This window comes from Citrus clementina, unplaced genomic scaffold, assembly GCF_000493195.1.
Source record: "Citrus clementina cultivar Clemenules unplaced genomic scaffold, Citrus_clementina_v1.0 scaffold_9, whole genome shotgun sequence".
NCBI lineage: Eukaryota > Viridiplantae > Streptophyta > Magnoliopsida > Sapindales > Rutaceae > Citrus > Citrus x clementina.
The window spans coordinates 280,823-299,817 of NW_006261964.1; the positions used below are offsets into that span (position 1 = coordinate 280,823).

The 18,995-nt window shown below is 38.6% G+C and overlaps 3 protein-coding genes across 4 annotated transcripts; all 3 read right to left on the reverse strand.

Moving 5' to 3' along the window:
• Positions 1-126: 126 nt before the first annotated feature.
• Positions 127-2,266, reverse strand: LOC18031348. Of its 2 annotated transcripts, none has more exons than XM_006419199.2 (7): positions 2,157-2,266; positions 1,961-2,050; positions 1,683-1,812; positions 1,432-1,601; positions 865-1,156; positions 525-691; positions 127-321 (listed from the first exon to the last, which is right to left on the reverse strand). In XM_006419199.2, exons 1-7 carry the CDS (start codon positions 2,182-2,184, stop codon positions 167-169), a joined length of 1,032 nt encoding a protein of 343 aa, XP_006419262.1. In that variant the 5' UTR covers positions 2,185-2,266; the 3' UTR covers positions 127-166. The 2 variants fall into 2 exon arrangements, with proteins under 2 accessions (XP_006419262.1, XP_006419263.1); XM_006419200.2 differs by having other exon boundaries at positions 1,961-2,059.
• A 9,222-nt stretch (positions 2,267-11,488) lies between these two features.
• LOC18032069 (MATH domain and coiled-coil domain-containing protein At3g58220) lies at positions 11,489-13,468 on the reverse strand. Its single transcript, XM_006419202.2, has 6 exons — positions 13,368-13,468; positions 13,100-13,229; positions 12,849-13,018; positions 12,284-12,575; positions 11,946-12,112; positions 11,489-11,744 (listed from the first exon to the last, which is right to left on the reverse strand). The coding sequence occupies exons 1-6, from the start codon at positions 13,384-13,386 to the stop codon at positions 11,590-11,592; spliced, it is 933 nt and encodes a 310-aa protein (XP_006419265.1). The 5' UTR covers positions 13,387-13,468; the 3' UTR covers positions 11,489-11,589.
• A 3,433-nt stretch (positions 13,469-16,901) lies between these two features.
• On the reverse strand, positions 16,902-18,697 carry LOC18031669 (proteasome assembly chaperone 4). The gene is made up of 5 exons (XM_006419203.2): positions 18,401-18,697; positions 18,264-18,332; positions 18,106-18,181; positions 17,440-17,504; positions 16,902-17,300 (listed from the first exon to the last, which is right to left on the reverse strand). The coding sequence occupies exons 1-5, from the start codon at positions 18,599-18,601 to the stop codon at positions 17,232-17,234; spliced, it is 480 nt and encodes a 159-aa protein (XP_006419266.2). The 5' UTR covers positions 18,602-18,697; the 3' UTR covers positions 16,902-17,231.
• Positions 18,698-18,995: the final 298 nt, after the last annotated feature.

Genomic DNA, 18,995 nt, shown 5'->3' on the forward strand with positions numbered 1-18,995 from the left:
TTCTTTTTTTTAACTCTCACAATTAATTCAGATTTATGGGTGTTTGTTATTCAGATTTATCTGATCTTGTATAACTTAATATGGCCCAGGATGATAATGAAATACCATTTATAAGTCATGGTCAACAACGAATAAAATGTTTTACAAGCAAGCAATCAAATACTTATTACAGAGCATTGGAAACTCCATGGACAGTCACTTCTGCTTCCACCGAGCACACATCCTTCACTAGGCAGCCATTGCCTGGATTATTGAAGTAAGCGAATGAAACATATCTTGCCCACCCACTTTCTGGGTTCGAGGCACTGAACCAGAAATTAGCTGAAACACCAAATATAGTTAATTAGCACTGTTTATTTTTGGCTTATAATATTTAATTGTTTATGTTTACCAATCACAATAATTCGCTTATGCCGGACAGCTTTCGTTAATTACAACAAATGCCACTTCTCAATTTTAAAATTTCCCCTTAGAAAGACGGCCTTTGTTGTAATAAAGATACAAGTATATTGATTGCTTATTACCTTTACCAGCTATGTGCCGGGCCTGCACCTGATCCAGGAGTCGCACAGTGAACTCTGCATAAATTTTGGAACCGGGAGTAAGAGTTGCTGAATCTGCCAGAGCCAAGTACATAGCTAGATGAGTGCCGGTTCCATGGCGCCGTCCCTTAGGATATAGTTGTATCTTCCTGCAACAAACAACGATTTAGGAGTTGCATAATCACTGCATTTTTTTCAGTAACTCTTTTTTACGGATACCAAACAACTTTTAAAAGAAAACGCAGAGTATCTGCACTTGAAAATTCTTATAGAAATGAATTCATAGGTGGGAGAAAATTAAAGGAGATCCTATCTCTGATACCATTTCTGGTCTCCAGAATTGAACACTTGTGAGTCACAACATTCTGAGCGTAACTTTGAGAAGTTTTCGATCCTCCAGACATGCTTAATACTGGGTGCATCTTTGATCATTGACAAGCACTCTCCTTTACCTGTGCTTCTTTCTTTACAAACAAATACTTCTGCTCCAAACACACACGTGTCCTCCAAGAGGAATCCATTAGAAGCATCATTAAAAGCTTTAATGGGGATAAATTCATCAAATCCCCATTCACACTTCAACCTATGAAACCGCCTTTCGGCTCCCATGGCATCTAAGGCATGACGAATGAGATAAAAATTAGGAGAAGGAACGTGATTTTTGAGGAAACAAAAGAAAGGCATATAAATATTCAAGAGCTTGAGTGAGATAAGATAAGATTAAAATTATTGAACTTGCCTATTGAATTGCACCAAAGTAAAGTTTTAACAAGAAAGAAGATGGAAGCTCTTGTTAAGAGTTAGTATGACCAATGCCTAATGGACTTGTTTGGAAAATTGTAATCGGTCTATTAGATGTGTATTATATTCAATAGCAATTTATGGTAACCTTGAAGTATCAGGAAGTTGTCTTTGTTTTGATCAAGCAAAAACAATCTGAAAACTGCATAGACCTCCCAACCAAGCTGGAGTGAGCTTGTGTTTGCCATTGCTAAGTAGACAGAAATGTGCTCTTTCACGTTCTTGCTTTTATTTCCAGCTGGGTACAGAACCAATTTCCTGAAATCACGCAAGTCAATGGAGTTTGAAAAATGAACATGTGCTTTGGTTCATGATAATTAAAAAATAACAATAATGTACCATTTGTAGCCTCCAGCTTCAAAATCCCCGGTTTCATATTTCTCCACTGAATTTTTCAAAAGCAAAGAAAAAGAATTTATTTTGACTGTGTAATGAGTTGGTGATGCTCCCGAAATTGATAATGCGAACCCTGCAAAGGTGATCTAATTATTTACATGCTCTTGATACCAATATATATATAAGAGCTAAACATTTCAATGTGTTTATATATGAACATGGGAATGTGAATACGCAGGCGCACACATAAACAGACAGGCTGCAACAAAAGAGGATCATACGATCTATTTCGTCACCCATGGCAGCAAAATTCCTGACAGAATTTGTAGTGATACAGGTGCACTGAGGTTGTGGCCGTTCGCAAACTGGTTCTGCGAATCCTGCAAAGGTGATCTAAGTACTTATATGTTCTTGCTATATATATGAATACATGAATACACACATAAACAGACAGGCGGCAACAAAAGAGGATCATACCAAATATTTGTGGAGGCATGACTTCCATGGCAACAAAATTCCTGACAGAATTGTTTGTAGTGATACAGGTGAAAGAAATCAGCTTTGTAGTGTATTTATAAGGAACAAGATTAAATTAATATTCCAAACTTGATAGTGTTTTAAGGATCACAAAAGTGTTTGCTTTGCTTGGATGGCTTTTTGAAAAGAGAATAAGCATCCATTCTAATCTTTCTGGTGCGGACAAGCTTAAACAAAGAAGGTTTTGAGGCATGGCATATACTTTTCCAAACTTACATTAATCATAAACTGAACAAGGCACCAAACTGAATTTGCACGTAACTTAAACAAAGATTCTCTTTCATTCAGTAACCTTCTGATCATACGAGGAAAAAAGATTGCAGCACAAAGAAAAAAGGGAAAAAGCCTGTGCCCTGTAGCTACTGCAAACCATTTCAACTAGGCATTATGTGCACTTCAATCACCGGCTTTGGGTATGTTAGTTATTGGTGTTTGGTAAACATCATTGTTTCAAGTAAAAGTAATCTGTTGTGCTATTAAAATCAAGAGGCACGTAATGAAAGAACAGTAGCTAAAGTATCTAGCAAGTGATCACTTTTGTGTTGGCCGTTGATACTTATCAATCACTTGCATACTTATATTTGACAATAAATGATTTTATTTCACAATAGATATAAACTGCAATCCCTCAATTCGACTTTCTAAATAATGAATTTCTATGGGGAAAAAACAATTAATTCGTCCCTCAGCTTTAGGAAATGAGGAATTTTAAATATTCTTGAAGTATTATATCAATCATATAATAAGTAAATGATATTATGACACGTGTGTATGTAATTGATGGTTATATAAAATTTAACTATACATATCATATATGCATTAATTAATTGTATTAAATGGACGCTAAAAAAGTTAAATGAGGAATCCAAGTTGACCAAGTTCTCTCCAACATTTCTCCTAGTAGCTTCTTTCATTATTTCTTGGATTTTTCTCAACACATTTACCATTAACCAACGTTTTGAACATACTCTACCCAACTCATTACAGCGCGAGTTGTTGCATTGAAATGAAGAATTCATCGTTCTTTTGCATATTTCACTTTTATTGTTGTCACTTTTTAGTTTTAACAAAAAATGTCGTAATCCCATTTTGTGAAGTTTGACATTTTTCTTTCCATTAAATGTTAATTCTATATAGAAATTATAAGATATTTTTATGAGTGTCCCAAGTTCAAGAGTCAAACATTTATATTTTTGCGAAAAAGAGGTTGAAAAAGGAGATCATTTTAAATAAGAGCGGTGCTATTTGCACCCCTTCAAAATCCTTATAAAACACTTCTTATGTGCTTACAATTTTAACCTCTAATAAAACTTCCAAAAAATAAAATAAAAAATCAAGCTCGCTTCCTTAAATCAAACTTCAGATTTCTTTTTAAACCTTTTATAGTTACCGTAGCTTCCTACCTGCATTTTTGCAGCAAATGAAATCCAAAATTAAGGATCGTTATACAAATAATTTTGGAAGAAACAAATCATTTAAGTTTTATTTTTGTTGGGAAGTTCATAAGAAAAATTTTGTTGGGAAGTTCATTAGATAAAAACAAAAATGTATACTGACACACAGAACAACGTTCTGACGTATCATTAGGAAGAAAGATGTGGAAGCGTTCCATCCATATGGGTATATAGCATCACGTTTGAACTGCATGTTTGGATCCTCTACGGTCTCCATGTTGTTCATCCTGACAGCACTCTTGTCATCACTATTAATGCAGTTGGTCTCGCTTTAGAGCTGATCTATTTGTCCATATTTTGCTTGTACGACTGCCAAAAAAGTGGACGGGTAATTAAGTACGAATATATGTTTCTATTTCGCTCGACGTACTTGTCATTTGATCACTTGTCTAATTCTTGCTTATTTGCAGAAAGTTGTTGGTCTAGGGCCTCTGCGTGAAGTGATTTTCGTAGGAGTTATTGATGTCATTACTTTTCTTGCTTTTCACACACATTCATCGAGGATTGTATATGATATCTTCAACGTTATTATGTGCACTTCTCCTCTCACCATCTGGGTATGTACTCGTCCCTTGCTCCAATGCCATTAATATTTATCATTTCTAGACAAAACTTCACGAACTCAAAGTATTACTTACAAGAGAGATTACAAGAAAGCTTATAAGTGTTTGAGTTGCTTGCTCTAAGCTTGTTACTCAAATATTTAATGACATACCCTATTTAAATGGGAGGCTTGCCATGCTCTACAATTTTAGAGAATTCTACCAGTGGTTTAGAATTCTAGATATTTAAATGAGATAAAAATGTGTGAAAAATTCTAAACATGTACAAGCTCAAATGTGCTAGAGTTACCTAAAAATTTCTAGAATCGGGCAAACCTAGCACTCGTAGCCTTATATTGGGCTCTCTAGCCCAAAATTGTAGGCAATTGGGCTAGCAACTTGGGCGGTCCGCAACATCCTCCCCCACCTAATCTCGCGGCGTCCTCGTCGCGCTCTCGTGCTTAAAATTTTGGATGTGCTCAGCGAATTGCCACAAATCATCTTCATGTTCCCAAGTGGCTTCGCTCTCGAGGAGGTTTTTCCACTTCACCAAGTACTCGTTATATGGTGGTATGCCTCTCTTCCGAATAACGCGATTCGCAATGATGTAGTTCACATCTTTATCGAACGCGGTGACAATGGCGGTTGGCGCACGCCTTGATTCTCTGCGACTTGGGTCTTCCACATCTCCATAGTATGGCTTGAGAAGACTCACATAGAAGACCAGATGGATCTTGAGTCTTGGCGGAAGTTGGAGTTGATATGAGACTTTGCCCACACATTGTACAACTTGGAAGGGTCCCTCGTAGCGCCTCACTAACCCCCTGTGAACTTTCTATAAAGTCTTGAATTGTTGGGGTAGGAGCTTGATCATAACTTGATCACCTTCCTTGTACTCAACATGCTGTCTCCTTATATCTACTCACTTTTTCATCATCCTCGCAGTTTTGTCGAGGTAGGCTCACGTGACGTCCGCTTCCTCATGCCATTTTCGGGCGCGGGGTTTTTTCCTTCGTAAGTTGAGGCTATGGCGTTGGGAGTCATGGGCTAGAATCCCATGACGATTTCGAATGGACTCTTGCCTGTAGCCTCACTTCGCTGCAAGTTATAAGAAAATTGGACGATGTCGAGTAGCTTCACCCAATCCCGCTGATGAGCATTCACATAGTGCCTCAAATACATCTCAAGGAGGCCATTAATGCTCTCGGTCTGCCCATCCGTTTGTGGTGAAAGCTTGTTGAGAACTTGAGATCGGTCCCCAACATCTTGAAGAGTTCCGTCCAAAAACGCCCAGTGAATCGAGGATCTCGGTCGCTCACAATACTCTTCGAGACTTCCCAAAGCTTCACAATGTGCTTGACGAAGAGACGGACAACCTCGTCAACTTTGCAATCGGCTGGTGTGGCAATGAAGGTGGCGTACTTGTTGTAACGGTCGACAACAACCATGATACTCCTGCACCCTTCGGATTTGGGCAATGACGTGATGAAGTCTATGGAGACACTTTCCCATGGCCTTATTGCGAGTGGTAGTGGCTTCAATAATCCCACTGGAAGTTGGTAATCCACCTTGTCTTGTTGGCACATAAGACAAGTTCGCACATATGCCTCGATATCATCCCTCATGTGTGGCAAAAAAAAAGAGGCTTAGACTAGTGCGACGGTGCGCTCAATTCTTAGGTGCCCAGCCCACTTGAAGTCGTGACACTCCTTGATGACTTCTTTTCGCAAATTTCTCCACCTTAGCACGAACAACCGATTTCCCTTGGTGAGGAGGATGTCTTCCTCTTGCCAAAATCGCCTTGTTTTTCCTTCAAGCACCTTCTCCAACAAGTCATTTGCTAGCAGGTTTTGTTGGAGGTCATCCTTGATGCGTGAGATAAGGTCGGACTTTGGTTGGCTCATGGTAAGTGTTGTCAATTCAGCCTTGCAGTTTAGAGCGTCTGCAATGACATTGGCTTTTCCCAATTTGTACTCAAGCTGATAGTCAAATTATGCAAGAAAATCTTGCCACCGAGCTTGCTTGGGGCTCAACTTCTTTTGCGTTTAAAAGTAGCTTGTCGCTACATTGTCTGTCATGATCGTGAAGTATGAGCCAAGTGAGTAATGTCGCCACACTCGCAAGTAATGTACGATGGCTGTCATTTCATTCTCTTACACCGTGTAGCGGCGTTCCGTATCATTTAGTTTTCGACTCTCGAACGCTATGAGGTGGCCTTCTTATATAAGGACTCTACCTATGGCGAAATTCGAGGCATCCGTTTGGATTTCGAAGGGCTTAGTGTGGTCCGGAAGTGTGAAGACTAGTTCCTTCGAAATTATCTTCTTCAACTCCTCGAATGCGCGTTGGCATTCTTTGAACCAATGTCACATTCTGTTTTTCTTGAGTAATTCACCAGCCCAATGAATAAGTGAAGTTCAGACATTTTCGAGGGAGGTTCCCATTCGAGGATGGCCTTCACCTTCGTGTTTTCCATCATGAGTTTTTCACCTGTAATCTTGTGGCCAAGGACCTCCACCTCTTGTTGAGCGAATAAACACTTCTTCATTATGAGGAAAAACTCATTGTCTCGAAGTACTTGGAGGACTTGTCGCAAATGTTAGGCATGCTCCTCGAGCGTGGTGCTATACACCACGATGTCGTCCAAGTATACAACCACAAAACGGTCGAGGAATGATTAGAATACCTTGTTCATGAGTGTACAAAAAGTGACGGGTGTATTAGTGAGACCAAATGGCATGACAAGGAAATCGAAAGACCCGTACCTTGTTGTGTATGTTGTTTTCGGTTTGTCTCCCTTAGCGATGAGCACTTGATAGTACCTGGAGCATAAGTCAAGTTTGGTAAAGTATCGCGACTTGCCAAGCAAGTCGAAGAGATCCGATATCAAGGGAATTGAGTACTTGTTCTTGATAGTGATATTATTGAGTGTTTTATAGTCGATGCACATCTGTAGCGATCCGTCCTTTTTCTTTTGGAAGAAGATCGGTGCACCAAAAAGGGCATTTGAGGGGCAAATGTAACCTGCGTCCAGCAAGTCCTTGAGTTGTCTTCACAACTCCTCAAGTTCGAGTGGTGGCATGCGGTAGGGCACCAAGGCTAGTGGTTTTGCGCCTTGTTCCAACTCAATAGCATAATCTACCTTTTGTCGAGGTGGGAGCTTCTTCGAAAGTTCAGGAGGCATCACGTCATTGAACTTATTGAGGACGACTTATATTCGTGGAGGACTTGGCTTGGTGATTTTTCGCAATCTCCTTCCTCGTTTAGTTCCCGAATGGAGACCAAGAATCTTGGATCATTCTTGAAAGTTCTTTTGAATTGCATGACCGAAAGTGTCTTCTCATCGGACTTGCCTCATTCCGTGGGAACCATGCATGCCTTACTTCCATCAAGAATACTTAGGGAGTTTGTAGCGGACAGCGGGAAGGCATGGACTTGATCGAAAAATTCCATTCCGTGGACCATTTTAAAGTCATCCATGGGGCATAATGGAGAATTCAAGTTTTACGCTCCATGTCTCAAGCATTATGTGCACGCCTTGTGCGATACCCGTAATGGGCTTGGCGGGCGAGTTCACCGCCTTCATTGTGCCTCCCTCCTTAGTGGACTTGAGGCCTAGACGCTTGGCCTCATTTACGGATACGAAGTTGTGCGTCGCTCCCATGTCTAGCAGCGCGCTAACTGACTGTCTGTTTCTGTTTGCGCTTACATACATGAGCCTTTTTTTAGCGAATGTAGACTGTTGGTGATTGAGTGCGCCAAAACATTAGAGAGAACCCATGCTGAGTTGGGGTTCTTCTGTGGACATTGTGAGGTTGCTCTTGAGGATAGTCGCGTACCCAATGAGGCCGTTACATATGAAGCATGGGCTTCGCGGCTTTGGCGCCTCCTTTTTGCCCATCGATTTACCTTGTGCGCTCTTGTTGCTAGGAGGTTTTTTCTGCCCCTAATTTTTGCGATTGTTGCCCTTATCTTTGCGTCTCTCTCCTACACCTTTGCCTAGTTTGGCCTTTTTATCTTTGGATTGGGTGGAGTATTCGGTGAGCGACTCCACTATGGCGATGGCGTCGTCAAGTGTTTAAAAATACCCCGCTTATTAAGTTCAATCTTAGCCCAATCTTTGAGGCCGTTTTGGAAGTAGAAGAGTGAGTTATTGTCGGACATATCGCTTATCTCGAGCATGAGGGTAGTGAGTTCGTTGATGTAGTCTCGAATACTACCCAATTGTTTAAGATGACGTAGGTGCGCTCGCGCTTTCTTTTCCGCATTGCTTGGGGCGAACTGCTTTCAGAGTTCTTGCTTGAAGTCGGCCCAAGTATCGATGGTGCAAATGTCTTTGCCCATCTTGTTATGCTTTCAACACCACCATAATTGTGCGGCGCCTCAAAGATAGGTGGGTATGGTGCCCACTTTCGATGTCTCGTCTCGTATACCCATGATATCGAAGTATTGATCTAGCTCAAAGTGGAAATTGTCCACGATTGTGATGTTGAGTGAGCCATCATAGGTGTCGGGCTTGGCATGTCAATGCGTCACGCATCATTCGTACTTGTGAAAGCTGGACTAGCGGAGAGTGTGCACTTGTGCCATGCCCAATTCGAGCGTACTTCCTCCACTTCCGCACGAACAGCGTGTAGTTCATCCTGAACAAAGCTACGAAGCTTTAACAACTTATCATGGAAGGATCGAAACTCACCTCGGAGAGTGTTCGCTTGCGCTCTAATGTCGCACCACGCAGGTCCCCACCCTTTTGGGCGCAAGGGTCGACAAGTGGGACGAACAGGCAGGTTCTCACACCCCCAAGCGTTCGCACTAAGGTCGTCAGTGTCTACACGCGGGTCCTCTCGCAGGATCGAGGACGAGTAGGCAGGGAGTTCATGGGTGAGATTGGCAAGCCGATCTTCACATTTTCACAAGGAAGTGCACATTTGTGAGGCGTACTTTTCAGGCATGAGAACGTGAATGTCACGAACCGCAATTGTGACACCCAAGATATGCGCTTGTACGCTAGTATTGACAAGGTTGTACTAATTGTTTGAGACGTGCTTCAGGGGTGTGCGTGTGGGGAATGCAATGGTCCTAGATTCCTTGGAGTTCAGGCAGGCCGACCTGGTTGAGTTTGGGGAGCTTGTCGCTAGTCGAGGACTTAACATTGAAGGGGGATTTAGGCGAAGCCCTACACACACTGGTTGAGAACTGGAGCCGTTCTCCTAATAAGCCCAAGGCAGGGCGAAACCAGTCGATATTGTGCCACTTCCACTAGGCTTACTCTCGTAGTATGAGATGTGGGATTGCTGCATGGGCTCGAAACCTCTCATCCCGTGACATTATGCTCTCATCAAGTTAGACATATACATGCTGGTAATTAAACTTCAATTCCTTGTGCACAAATTTATTAATCGGAATCCTGCATGCTAGAGCCTTAATAAGTAAATTGTCTTTTTGCTGGCAGGTTAGTGTTGAGTGTTAGAAAATGCATATTTATAAAGGAGAAAACTGTCATTTTACATTTCAAGTCTTACTAACAACCTTTACTTTTATGTTTTTAACATTCTTTTGATTTAATTACATGTGTTTTATTTTAATTAAGTAATTTATGTATTTTAGGGGCATTACAGTCATTTCACAATAAAGGAGAGATCAGACGGCAAAACGGACATCACTTTTGAACTCAGGACGGTCGAAAACCTTAAGAGGAGCATAAAAGGAAAAATGGCATTATTCACATGTACGGTATTATTCACGTATACGGTATTATTCACGTATACGGTACTGTATACGTTACTGTTCACAGCACTGTTCACATAGACGGATCGATGACGTGGCATTGACCGATGATGTGGCATTGACTGATGAGGTGTCACGATCCTGTTGGACTAAAATTCTTATGTACTGTTGATGGTGACGTGGCAGCATATTAGTGGACGAAAAATCTCGCGTACGGTGCATGCATCACACAGAATTATTTTCAACCAAACCGCGTTGCTGTTTATCCGGGTCAAACCGTGTTACTGTTCATCTGCGTGGTCAAACCGTGGACTGTTGACTGATGACGTGGCGCAATCCTGAGCGTCCAAACTGTTTTTAATCCGATGGTCATAATTTACTCCATGTATCTATAAAAAGGGGGCCTCCCCCCCCCTAATTTGATATCTCTGAATCCATTTTTGGGATCCATTTTCTGTAATTCCCTCTCCATCTTGTATTTTCTTCGTATTTTAATAAATTCCCATTTTGCCCCTAGTTCAATTATGAGTGGCTAATTTTCTTTCAAGCTTGGGTTGAAGGTGAAGTCTCAACATGTGTCATGGGCTTTATTTGGTAAATTTATTTTCTCTTCCCCTCTAGTTTTTGTGGATGTTTTGACTTCTCGTCGACAAATAATAATATTCTTGTCTAGTACCGCCTTGGTTTCACCGGCCCTCTAGTACAAGGTTATTATTATTTGGCACGATAAGCCCTTAGCACCATATTGATTAGAGCGTGGTTCATGAGGTGTGGATTCCCCCCTCATGATTTAATTGGCATTAATACGGATTATTTAGCCTATGATGCATGTTGATACGGATCCAGATACCCAAGTACGTTATTTCAATAGAATTCTCTTCAATTTATTCTCGCCATTTCAATTCCAAATTTAGAATTTATTCTCGCCATTTTAATTTAAGTTTTAGCATATTCCAAATCATTTCCACCATAAATCCAACAACCCATTTACAAAATTAATTCTATACACAATTAAACTCCACCTCCTCGTGGGATCGACACTCGTCACCATTAATCTATATTACAATAGATTCGTGCGCTTGCGAGTACATTAAAATTTGCACAACAGTTAGCAATGATCTTGGAGCAATTCTAGGTTTCATACAACTCGTTATAGATGCATGCTACTAAAATCCACTCCCAAAAAGGGACATGGTGATGACTTTGTTAAGCCAAAGCCAACTGAAGTTCAGCTCCTTGGTGCAGCCATGGCCTAAACCGATTGCATGCCTAACTAATTTGTAGTTTTGAAGAGCATACAATTTTTTATTTTTTTTCTAAGTGTGCTTTTAGTATTATCAACACACCAACAAAACTTGATTTAGTTATGCATTTTGTAGAGAGAATTTTTGTTTAATCAGATATATAAGAGTGACCTCTAAAGTAAGCTTGATTGCACTATTTACTCTCCATAGAGAAACAGAGTCTCTGTGCTTGTTTTTTCCTTTCTTTTCTTAACTCGCACAATTAATTCAGATTTATGGGTGTTTGTTATTCAGATTTATCTACTCTTATATAACTTAATATGGCCCAGGATGATAATGAAATACCATTTATAAGTCACGGTCAATAACGAGTAAAATGTTTTACAAGCAAGTAATCAAATACTTATTACAGAGCACTGGAAATTCCATGGACAGTCACTTCTGCTTCCACCAAGCACACATCTTTTACTAGGCAGCCATTGCCTGGCTTATTGAAGTAAGTGAATGAAACATATCTTGCCCACCCACTTTCTGGGTTCGAGGCACTGAACCAGAAATCAGCTGAAACACCAAATAGAATTAATTAGCACTGCTCATTTTTTGCTTATAATATTTAATTGTTCATGTTTACCGATCACAATAATTCGCTTATGCCTGACAGCTTTAGTGGATTAAAAGTCACGGCATCTCAATTTTAAATTTTCCCCTTAGAAAGACGGCATGTGTTGTAATAAAGATACAAGTTTATTGATTGCTTATTACCTTTACCAGCTATGTGCCGGGCCTGCGCCTGATCCAGGAGTCGCAAAGTGAACTCGGCATAAATTTTGGAACCTGGAGTGAGAGTTGTTGAATCTGCCAGAGCCAAGTACACAGCTAGATGAGTGCCGGTTCCATGGCGCCGTCCCTTAGGATATAGTTGTATCTGCCTGCAACAAACAACAATTTAGGAGTTGCATAATCACTGCATTTTTTTAGTAAATCTTTTTACGGATACCAAACAAGTTTTAAAAGAAAACGCAGAATATCTGCACTTGAAAATTCTTATAGAAATGAATTCATAGGTAGGAGAAAGTTAAAGGAGATCTTATCTCTGATACCATTTCTGGTCTCCAGAACTGAATACTTGTGAGTCGCAACATTCTGAGCGTAACTTTGAGAAGTTTTCGATCCTCCAGACATGCTTAATACTGGGTGCATCTTTGATCATTGATAAGCACTCTCCTTTACCTGTGCTTCTTTCTTTACTAACAAATACTTCTGCTCCAAACACACACGTGTCCTCCAAGAGGAATCCATTAGAAGCATCATTAAAAGCTTTAATGGGGATAAATTCATCAAATCCCCATTCACGCTTTAACCTATGAAACCGCCTTTCGGCTCCCATGGCATCTAAGGCATGACGAATGAGATAAAAATTAGGAGAAGGAACGTGATTTTTGAGGAAACAAAAGAAAGGCATTTAAATATTCGAGTTTGAGTGAGATAAGATAAGATTAAAATTATTGAACTTGCCCACTAAGTTGCGCCAAAGTAAAGTTTTAACAAGAACGAAGATGGAAACTCTTCTTAAGAGTTAGTAAGACCAATACCAAATGGACTTGTTTGGAAAATTGCAATAGGTCTATTAGTTGTGTTTTATATTCAATAGCAAATTATAATAACCTTGAAGTATCAAGAAGTTGTCCTTGTCTTGATCAAGCAAAAACAATCTGAAAACTGCATAGACCTCCCAACCATGCGGGAGTGAGCTTGTGTTTTCCATTGCTAGGTAGACAGAAATGTGTTCTTTCACGTTCTTGCTTTTATTTCCAGCTGGGTACATAACCAATTTCCTGAAATCACGCAAGTCAATGGAGTTTGAAAAATGAACATGTGCTTTGGTTCATGTTAATTAAAAAATAATAATAATGTACCATTTGTAGCCTCCAGCTTCAAAATCCCCGGTTTCATATTTCTCCACTGAATTTTTCAAAAGCAAAGAAAAAGATTGTATTTTGACTGTGTAATGAGTTGGTGGCGCTTCCGAAACTGATCTTGTGAACCCTGCAATGGTGATCTAAGTGCTTATATGTTCTTGATATATATCTATATCTATATATATATATATATATATAAAGTACTTATATGAATACCTGAATACACACATAAACAGACAGGAGGCAACAAAAGAGGATATCATACCATCTATTTCGTCACCCATGGCAACAAAATTCCTGACAGAATTGTTTGTAGTGATACAGGTGAAAGAAATCAGCTTTGTAGTGTATTTATAAGGAACAAGATTAAATTAATATTCCAAACTTGATAGTGTTTTAAGGATCACAAAAGTGTTTGCTTTGCTTGGATGGCTTTTTGAAAAGAGAATAAGCATCCATTCTAATCTTTCTGGTGCGGACAAGCTTAAACAAAGAAGGTTTTGAGGCATGGCATATACTTTTCCAAACTTACATTAATCATAAACTGAACAAGGCACCAAACTGAATTTGCACGTAACTTAAACAAAGATTCTCTTTCATTCAGTAACCTTCTGATCATACGAAAAAAAAAAAAAAATTGCCGCACAAAGGAAAAAGGAAAAAGCCTGTGCCCTGTAGCTACCGCAAACCATTTCAACTAGGCATTAAATGATTTTATTAAATGATCATGCTTAATGAAAGGACAGTAGCTAAAGTATCGAGCAAGTGATCACTTTTGTGTTGGCCGTTGATGCTTATCAATCACTCGCATGCATATTTGACAACAAATGATTTTATTTCACAATAGATATAAACTGCAATCCCTCAATTCGACTTTCTAAATAATGAATTTCTACGGGGGGAAAACAATCGTCGTGCGTCAGTTTTAGAAAATGAGAAATTTTAGTATATTTTTAAAGTATTATGTTGGTCATATAATAAGTAAATTATGTTATGACACATGCATATAATTAATGGTTATATAAAATTTAACTATACATATCATACATGCATTAATTAATTGTATTAAATGGACGCTAATAAAGTTAACGAGGAATCCAAGTTGATCAAGTTCTCTCCAATAGTTCTCCTAGTAGCTTCTTTCATTTTTTTTTTGGATTTTTCTCAACACATTTACTATTAACCATGAACATACTCTACCCAACTCATTACAGCGCAAGTTGATGCATTGAAATAAAAAAATTCATTGTTCTTTTGCATCTTTCACTTTTATCGCTGTTACTTGTTAGTTATGACAAAAAAATGTTGTAATCCCATTTTGTGAAGTTTGACTTTTTTTCTTTTCATTAAACGTTAATTCTATATATAAATTATAAGATATTTTTATGACTGTCCCAAGTTCAAGCGTCATACATTTATATTTTGCGAAAAAGAGGTTGAAAAAGGAGATGTTTTTAATGAGAGCGGTGCCATTAGCACCCCTTCAAAATCCTCATAAAACACCTCTTATGTGTTTTCAATTTAACCTCTAATAAAATGAAAAAAAAAATTCAATCTCTCTTTCCCAAATCAAACTGCAGATTTCTTTTTAAACCCTTTATTGTTACCGTTGCTTCCTGCCTGCATTTTTGCGGCAAACTTACAGTGAATTATTTTCTTGAAATCCTAAATTAAGGATTGTTATACAAATGATTTTGGAAGAAAAAAATCATTTAAGTTTTATTTTTGTTGGGAAGTTCATAAGAAATATTTTCCATTGTATATACGCACATGCCGTTGGAGAGTCTAGAGCACCTATTTTTTGATCGAAAATCTATATAATAATCCACTAAATTGGATAATTTTACGGTCTTTTATTATCAGTCCATAAAGCTTTTTCGGCATTCAATGGGAAGAAATAGGCAAGGTAATTTATGAAATTAATGCGTGGGTGTTATTAGTGATAGTGTTATTTTAAGTTGCCAATAGTCTCACTCTTTTAATAATAATATGAACTTAAATAAGGATCACTGACAAATCCAGTAATTTTCATTCAAATATCAGAAAAATAGCAGAAATTTAAATCCCAATTTTCTTATAATAAAGTCTTGTTACAGTTCTTAGGCAATTCCAAGCACAGTCACCTCCGAACACACATCCTTCGCTAGGAAACCGGTGGCTGAAAGATACAACCAAATGAAAAAAATCTGGACCAACCTGAAGTGTCACTTGAGGCATTGAAATTTGAACCCATGTTCAGCTGCAAGAGAAAAAGAACACTCATTCAGAGTTAATTTGCCCGAGCTTCCTTCTTTATTAACAAAGGCCTCTGCTCGAAACCCGTGTCTTCCACAAGCATTCCATTACAAGAGTTGTTAAACGCTTTAAGCAGGATAAACTGACCAAAACCTCATTCAAGCTTCAATTGGTTAAACCATCGTCCCTTTCCCAGGGCATCTGGGCCAGACGAGACTGAATAACAAATAAGATGCATGTGCTTTACAAAACAGTATTGGCTTGTTACTAATTTGTGAAAATAACAACCTTGGACAATCAAGTTCTTGCCCTTGTTCTGAACGAGCAAGACTAACAGGAAAACCACATAAACTTCCCAACCAAGAGGGAGGGACCTAATGTCTGTCATTGCTAAGTAGAGACAAATGTTCTCTTCCTAACTCTTGCTTTTATTTCTGTTTGGGTAGAGAACTAGTTTCCTGCAAGCATGAACAAAATTGGCTAATGGTGTTGGTAAACAAGATGAAAATCTCAGTAATGAATAGGCTAAGCCCAAAATCAAATGTAGCTGTTGCACACTTAGAGAGGCAACCACAATCAGAGGATTTTTGGGAAGAGACTTGATAGGCAATGAAATGGTTCAAGGGAAAGAAAACATACCATTCTTTGTAGCCTCCAGCTTTAAACTCCCCTGATTCATATTTCTCCACTCCATTCTTTAAAAATAATGAAAATAAAAGTAGTTTCATTATATAATACATGGGACGTGCATCTGATATGGATCTTTAAATTCCCGGCAGGAGAAATATTAGTACCAGTATATATTCCCAGCAAGAATAACATGAGGTAAGAGATGAGATACACAAACACACGCACACACATGAAGGGAGAGGGAGAAAGAAAGAGAGGAACATACTATCTTGGACATCAAAGACACAGCTGATGGCAACAATTCTCCACAATCAGCTCTGTAGTTATCTACAGAGAGGAACATACTATCTTGGACATCAAAGACACTGCTGATGGCAGCATGAGGTAAGAGATCAACTTAAAGTTAAAAATACAGGTACCCAATCAGCTCTGTAGTTATCTAAAAGCAACAAAAGAAAGCATTGTATATCCCAAACTCAATAGATTCTTTTAAACATAAAACTGTACTTTTTACTTAAGAGGATTGCCTCTTGATCCTTGAATAATCTATTCTTCCTGATGTGAACAACTTCATATTATTTCTAAATGAAATAAGTTACTATTATGAGGCTTGTAAACAGACCGTGTTCCTTTCCCCTGCACAATATTCCATCTCAAACAGCCGATAAAAGGACACTCCACCAGAATCAAACAACAATTTACAGTGACGTTTTGAGCCCAAAACAGGAATCCATGGCATGCATATAGCGGATTGATCATGAAAAAGTTTGGTATGGTGAAAGATCAGGTTTAGACTTAAATTTGGGCCATTCTAATCATCTAGTGTCACTGATCCAAATTTCAGCTTTCCACCCTCATCTCCGAGAGAGAGAGAGAGAGAGAGAGAGAGAAGAGGCGTTCTAATTAATTGCACAAGTCATTTGAAACTCATATCAATCATAAACAGAAAATTGCACCATGCTCAGTTCTCATAAAAATGAAGGGAACAAATGCAATGAAAACGCACAAGTGAAACTTAAAATTCTCATCATTCTGATGAGAGGAGGAAATTACATCACAAGACAGCTTCTAAAAAAAGGCAACAGCTAGAGCTACAGAAGATTCAATCATTAAACCACAATATATCAACTTCTTGAGGGGGAAAGTCTTTAGTATCAATCTATCAGTAACATTTGGAATGGAAACCCTTGATCAATTCCATGTGTCAAACTGCAGCATGAATCACAACACCACATCAACCAGTAGAAATCACAATCCATCTAAGCTATGAAGCTTTTGGCCTTGTATAGCCCAAACCAATTAGCTTCTCCACCAACTTCTTCTCTGCATTTGCCTAAAACCCAATAAACAAAAAAAATAAAAAGAATCATACAAGCAAAAACAAAAGAAAATGCAACTGAAAAACAGCCAAAAACCAAACAGTTGTTCCAGTTGAAAACCGAAAAATAAATTTAGATATAATGAAACCAAACCTCAAGCATCAGACTATCCTTTGGGATATTGCAAGCCAAAATTACATTGAGACCAGTCTTCAACACTGCCATGAACATCTAATCAGCTCATATCAACAAGATAATATACATACATACATACGTAAATATACATATACACACATATATCTAGGATCTTGGACTTTATTAAGGACCAGGACAAATTGTCACAGTGTGAACATACTTTTACAACATTGTATAAGTATGTTCATACTGTTGTTAACTCGTTGCGGATTAAAATCCGGACTGGAAAATTTTTCATATATATACATATACACACGCGCATGCGCATAACAGCTTCTGCATCTGTCTAACCTGTGGGCAGAGCTAAAAGACAAAAAACACAGACTCCCATGCATGTTTTTCTGTTTTCTAGCTCCTCAGCATTTTACAAAGATGTGAACATCTGTTTTAAGATAAGGACTCCATGCACACGCACACACCCCCAGAAAATAAAAAGGATAACAATGTATTATGAAAACCTTTGCACAAAGTGTTGAGTAAATTCTTACCTTTAAAGCAATGCTTGACAAGTTACAATATTTTAACAAAAAGCAGACATATATATAGCTAAAAGAACTTGTGGTTCAAACAGAGCTAAAAGAACATGTAGTTTAATACAGTTTAATTCCATAGTATATAATTTACCTATTCTTCGAGCAATGCCGGAGCCTGTATTATCAGAAACCCCTCCAATTATTGAAGTAACACTCACGGTATTGTGCTGTACATCAATTACAACACCACCCAATTACTATTGCTAAAATTTACTACTATATTTGATAAACTCTAAAGCGGAAAATTACTGGCCGTGTAGTTGCAGCTGCGTACACGCGTCCTAATTTGGCAGAGTCACAACCAATCCACGCATATATCTGCTAAGAACTGAAATTGATTAATTAATTGTTATTTAAAAATAATTATTTTCTGGCTAAGTGAGTACCTGATTGCGAAGACGGATGATCTGGAAATGAAGGGTGACGTCATTGACGATGTCAGAAAAGCACGTGATTTGCACGCTGCTATTGTCGCTAGCATCATCAGCAGCAGCAGCAGCAGCGTTCTGCTGCTTTGATTTTTCATCGACTTTCATGGATTCGACGGAGTCGACGAGTTGACTTAGAGCTGAAACTTCACCAGCCATTGCAGAGAAAGCTTTTAATGGACCCAATTCAGCTTCGTTTTTCCGGTGCTGTTTCTCTTTTCCTCTTTTTTTCTTTTTTTCTACTTTCCTTTGTGTAAAACAGGAAAGCGCATCTCTCTGTGTATATTACAAGACGGGTCAGCTTCACCACCAACCACATTCTGCCATGTCACGGAGTTAAAAAAAAATTGTTTTCCTCTTCTACAAGATTACTCCTTGCGCAGACATGCCTCACGTAGAGGGGTTAATTTGGCAACAAAAAAAAAAATTTAGTATTGTTTACATTATTCAGAAATTCACAATTAAAGTAGAATATTTGCCTTTCTTAAATTTCGTGAATCAGAGAACTTCGTCGTTCGTCATTATTAATTTTTATTGAAATATGTTATTGAGA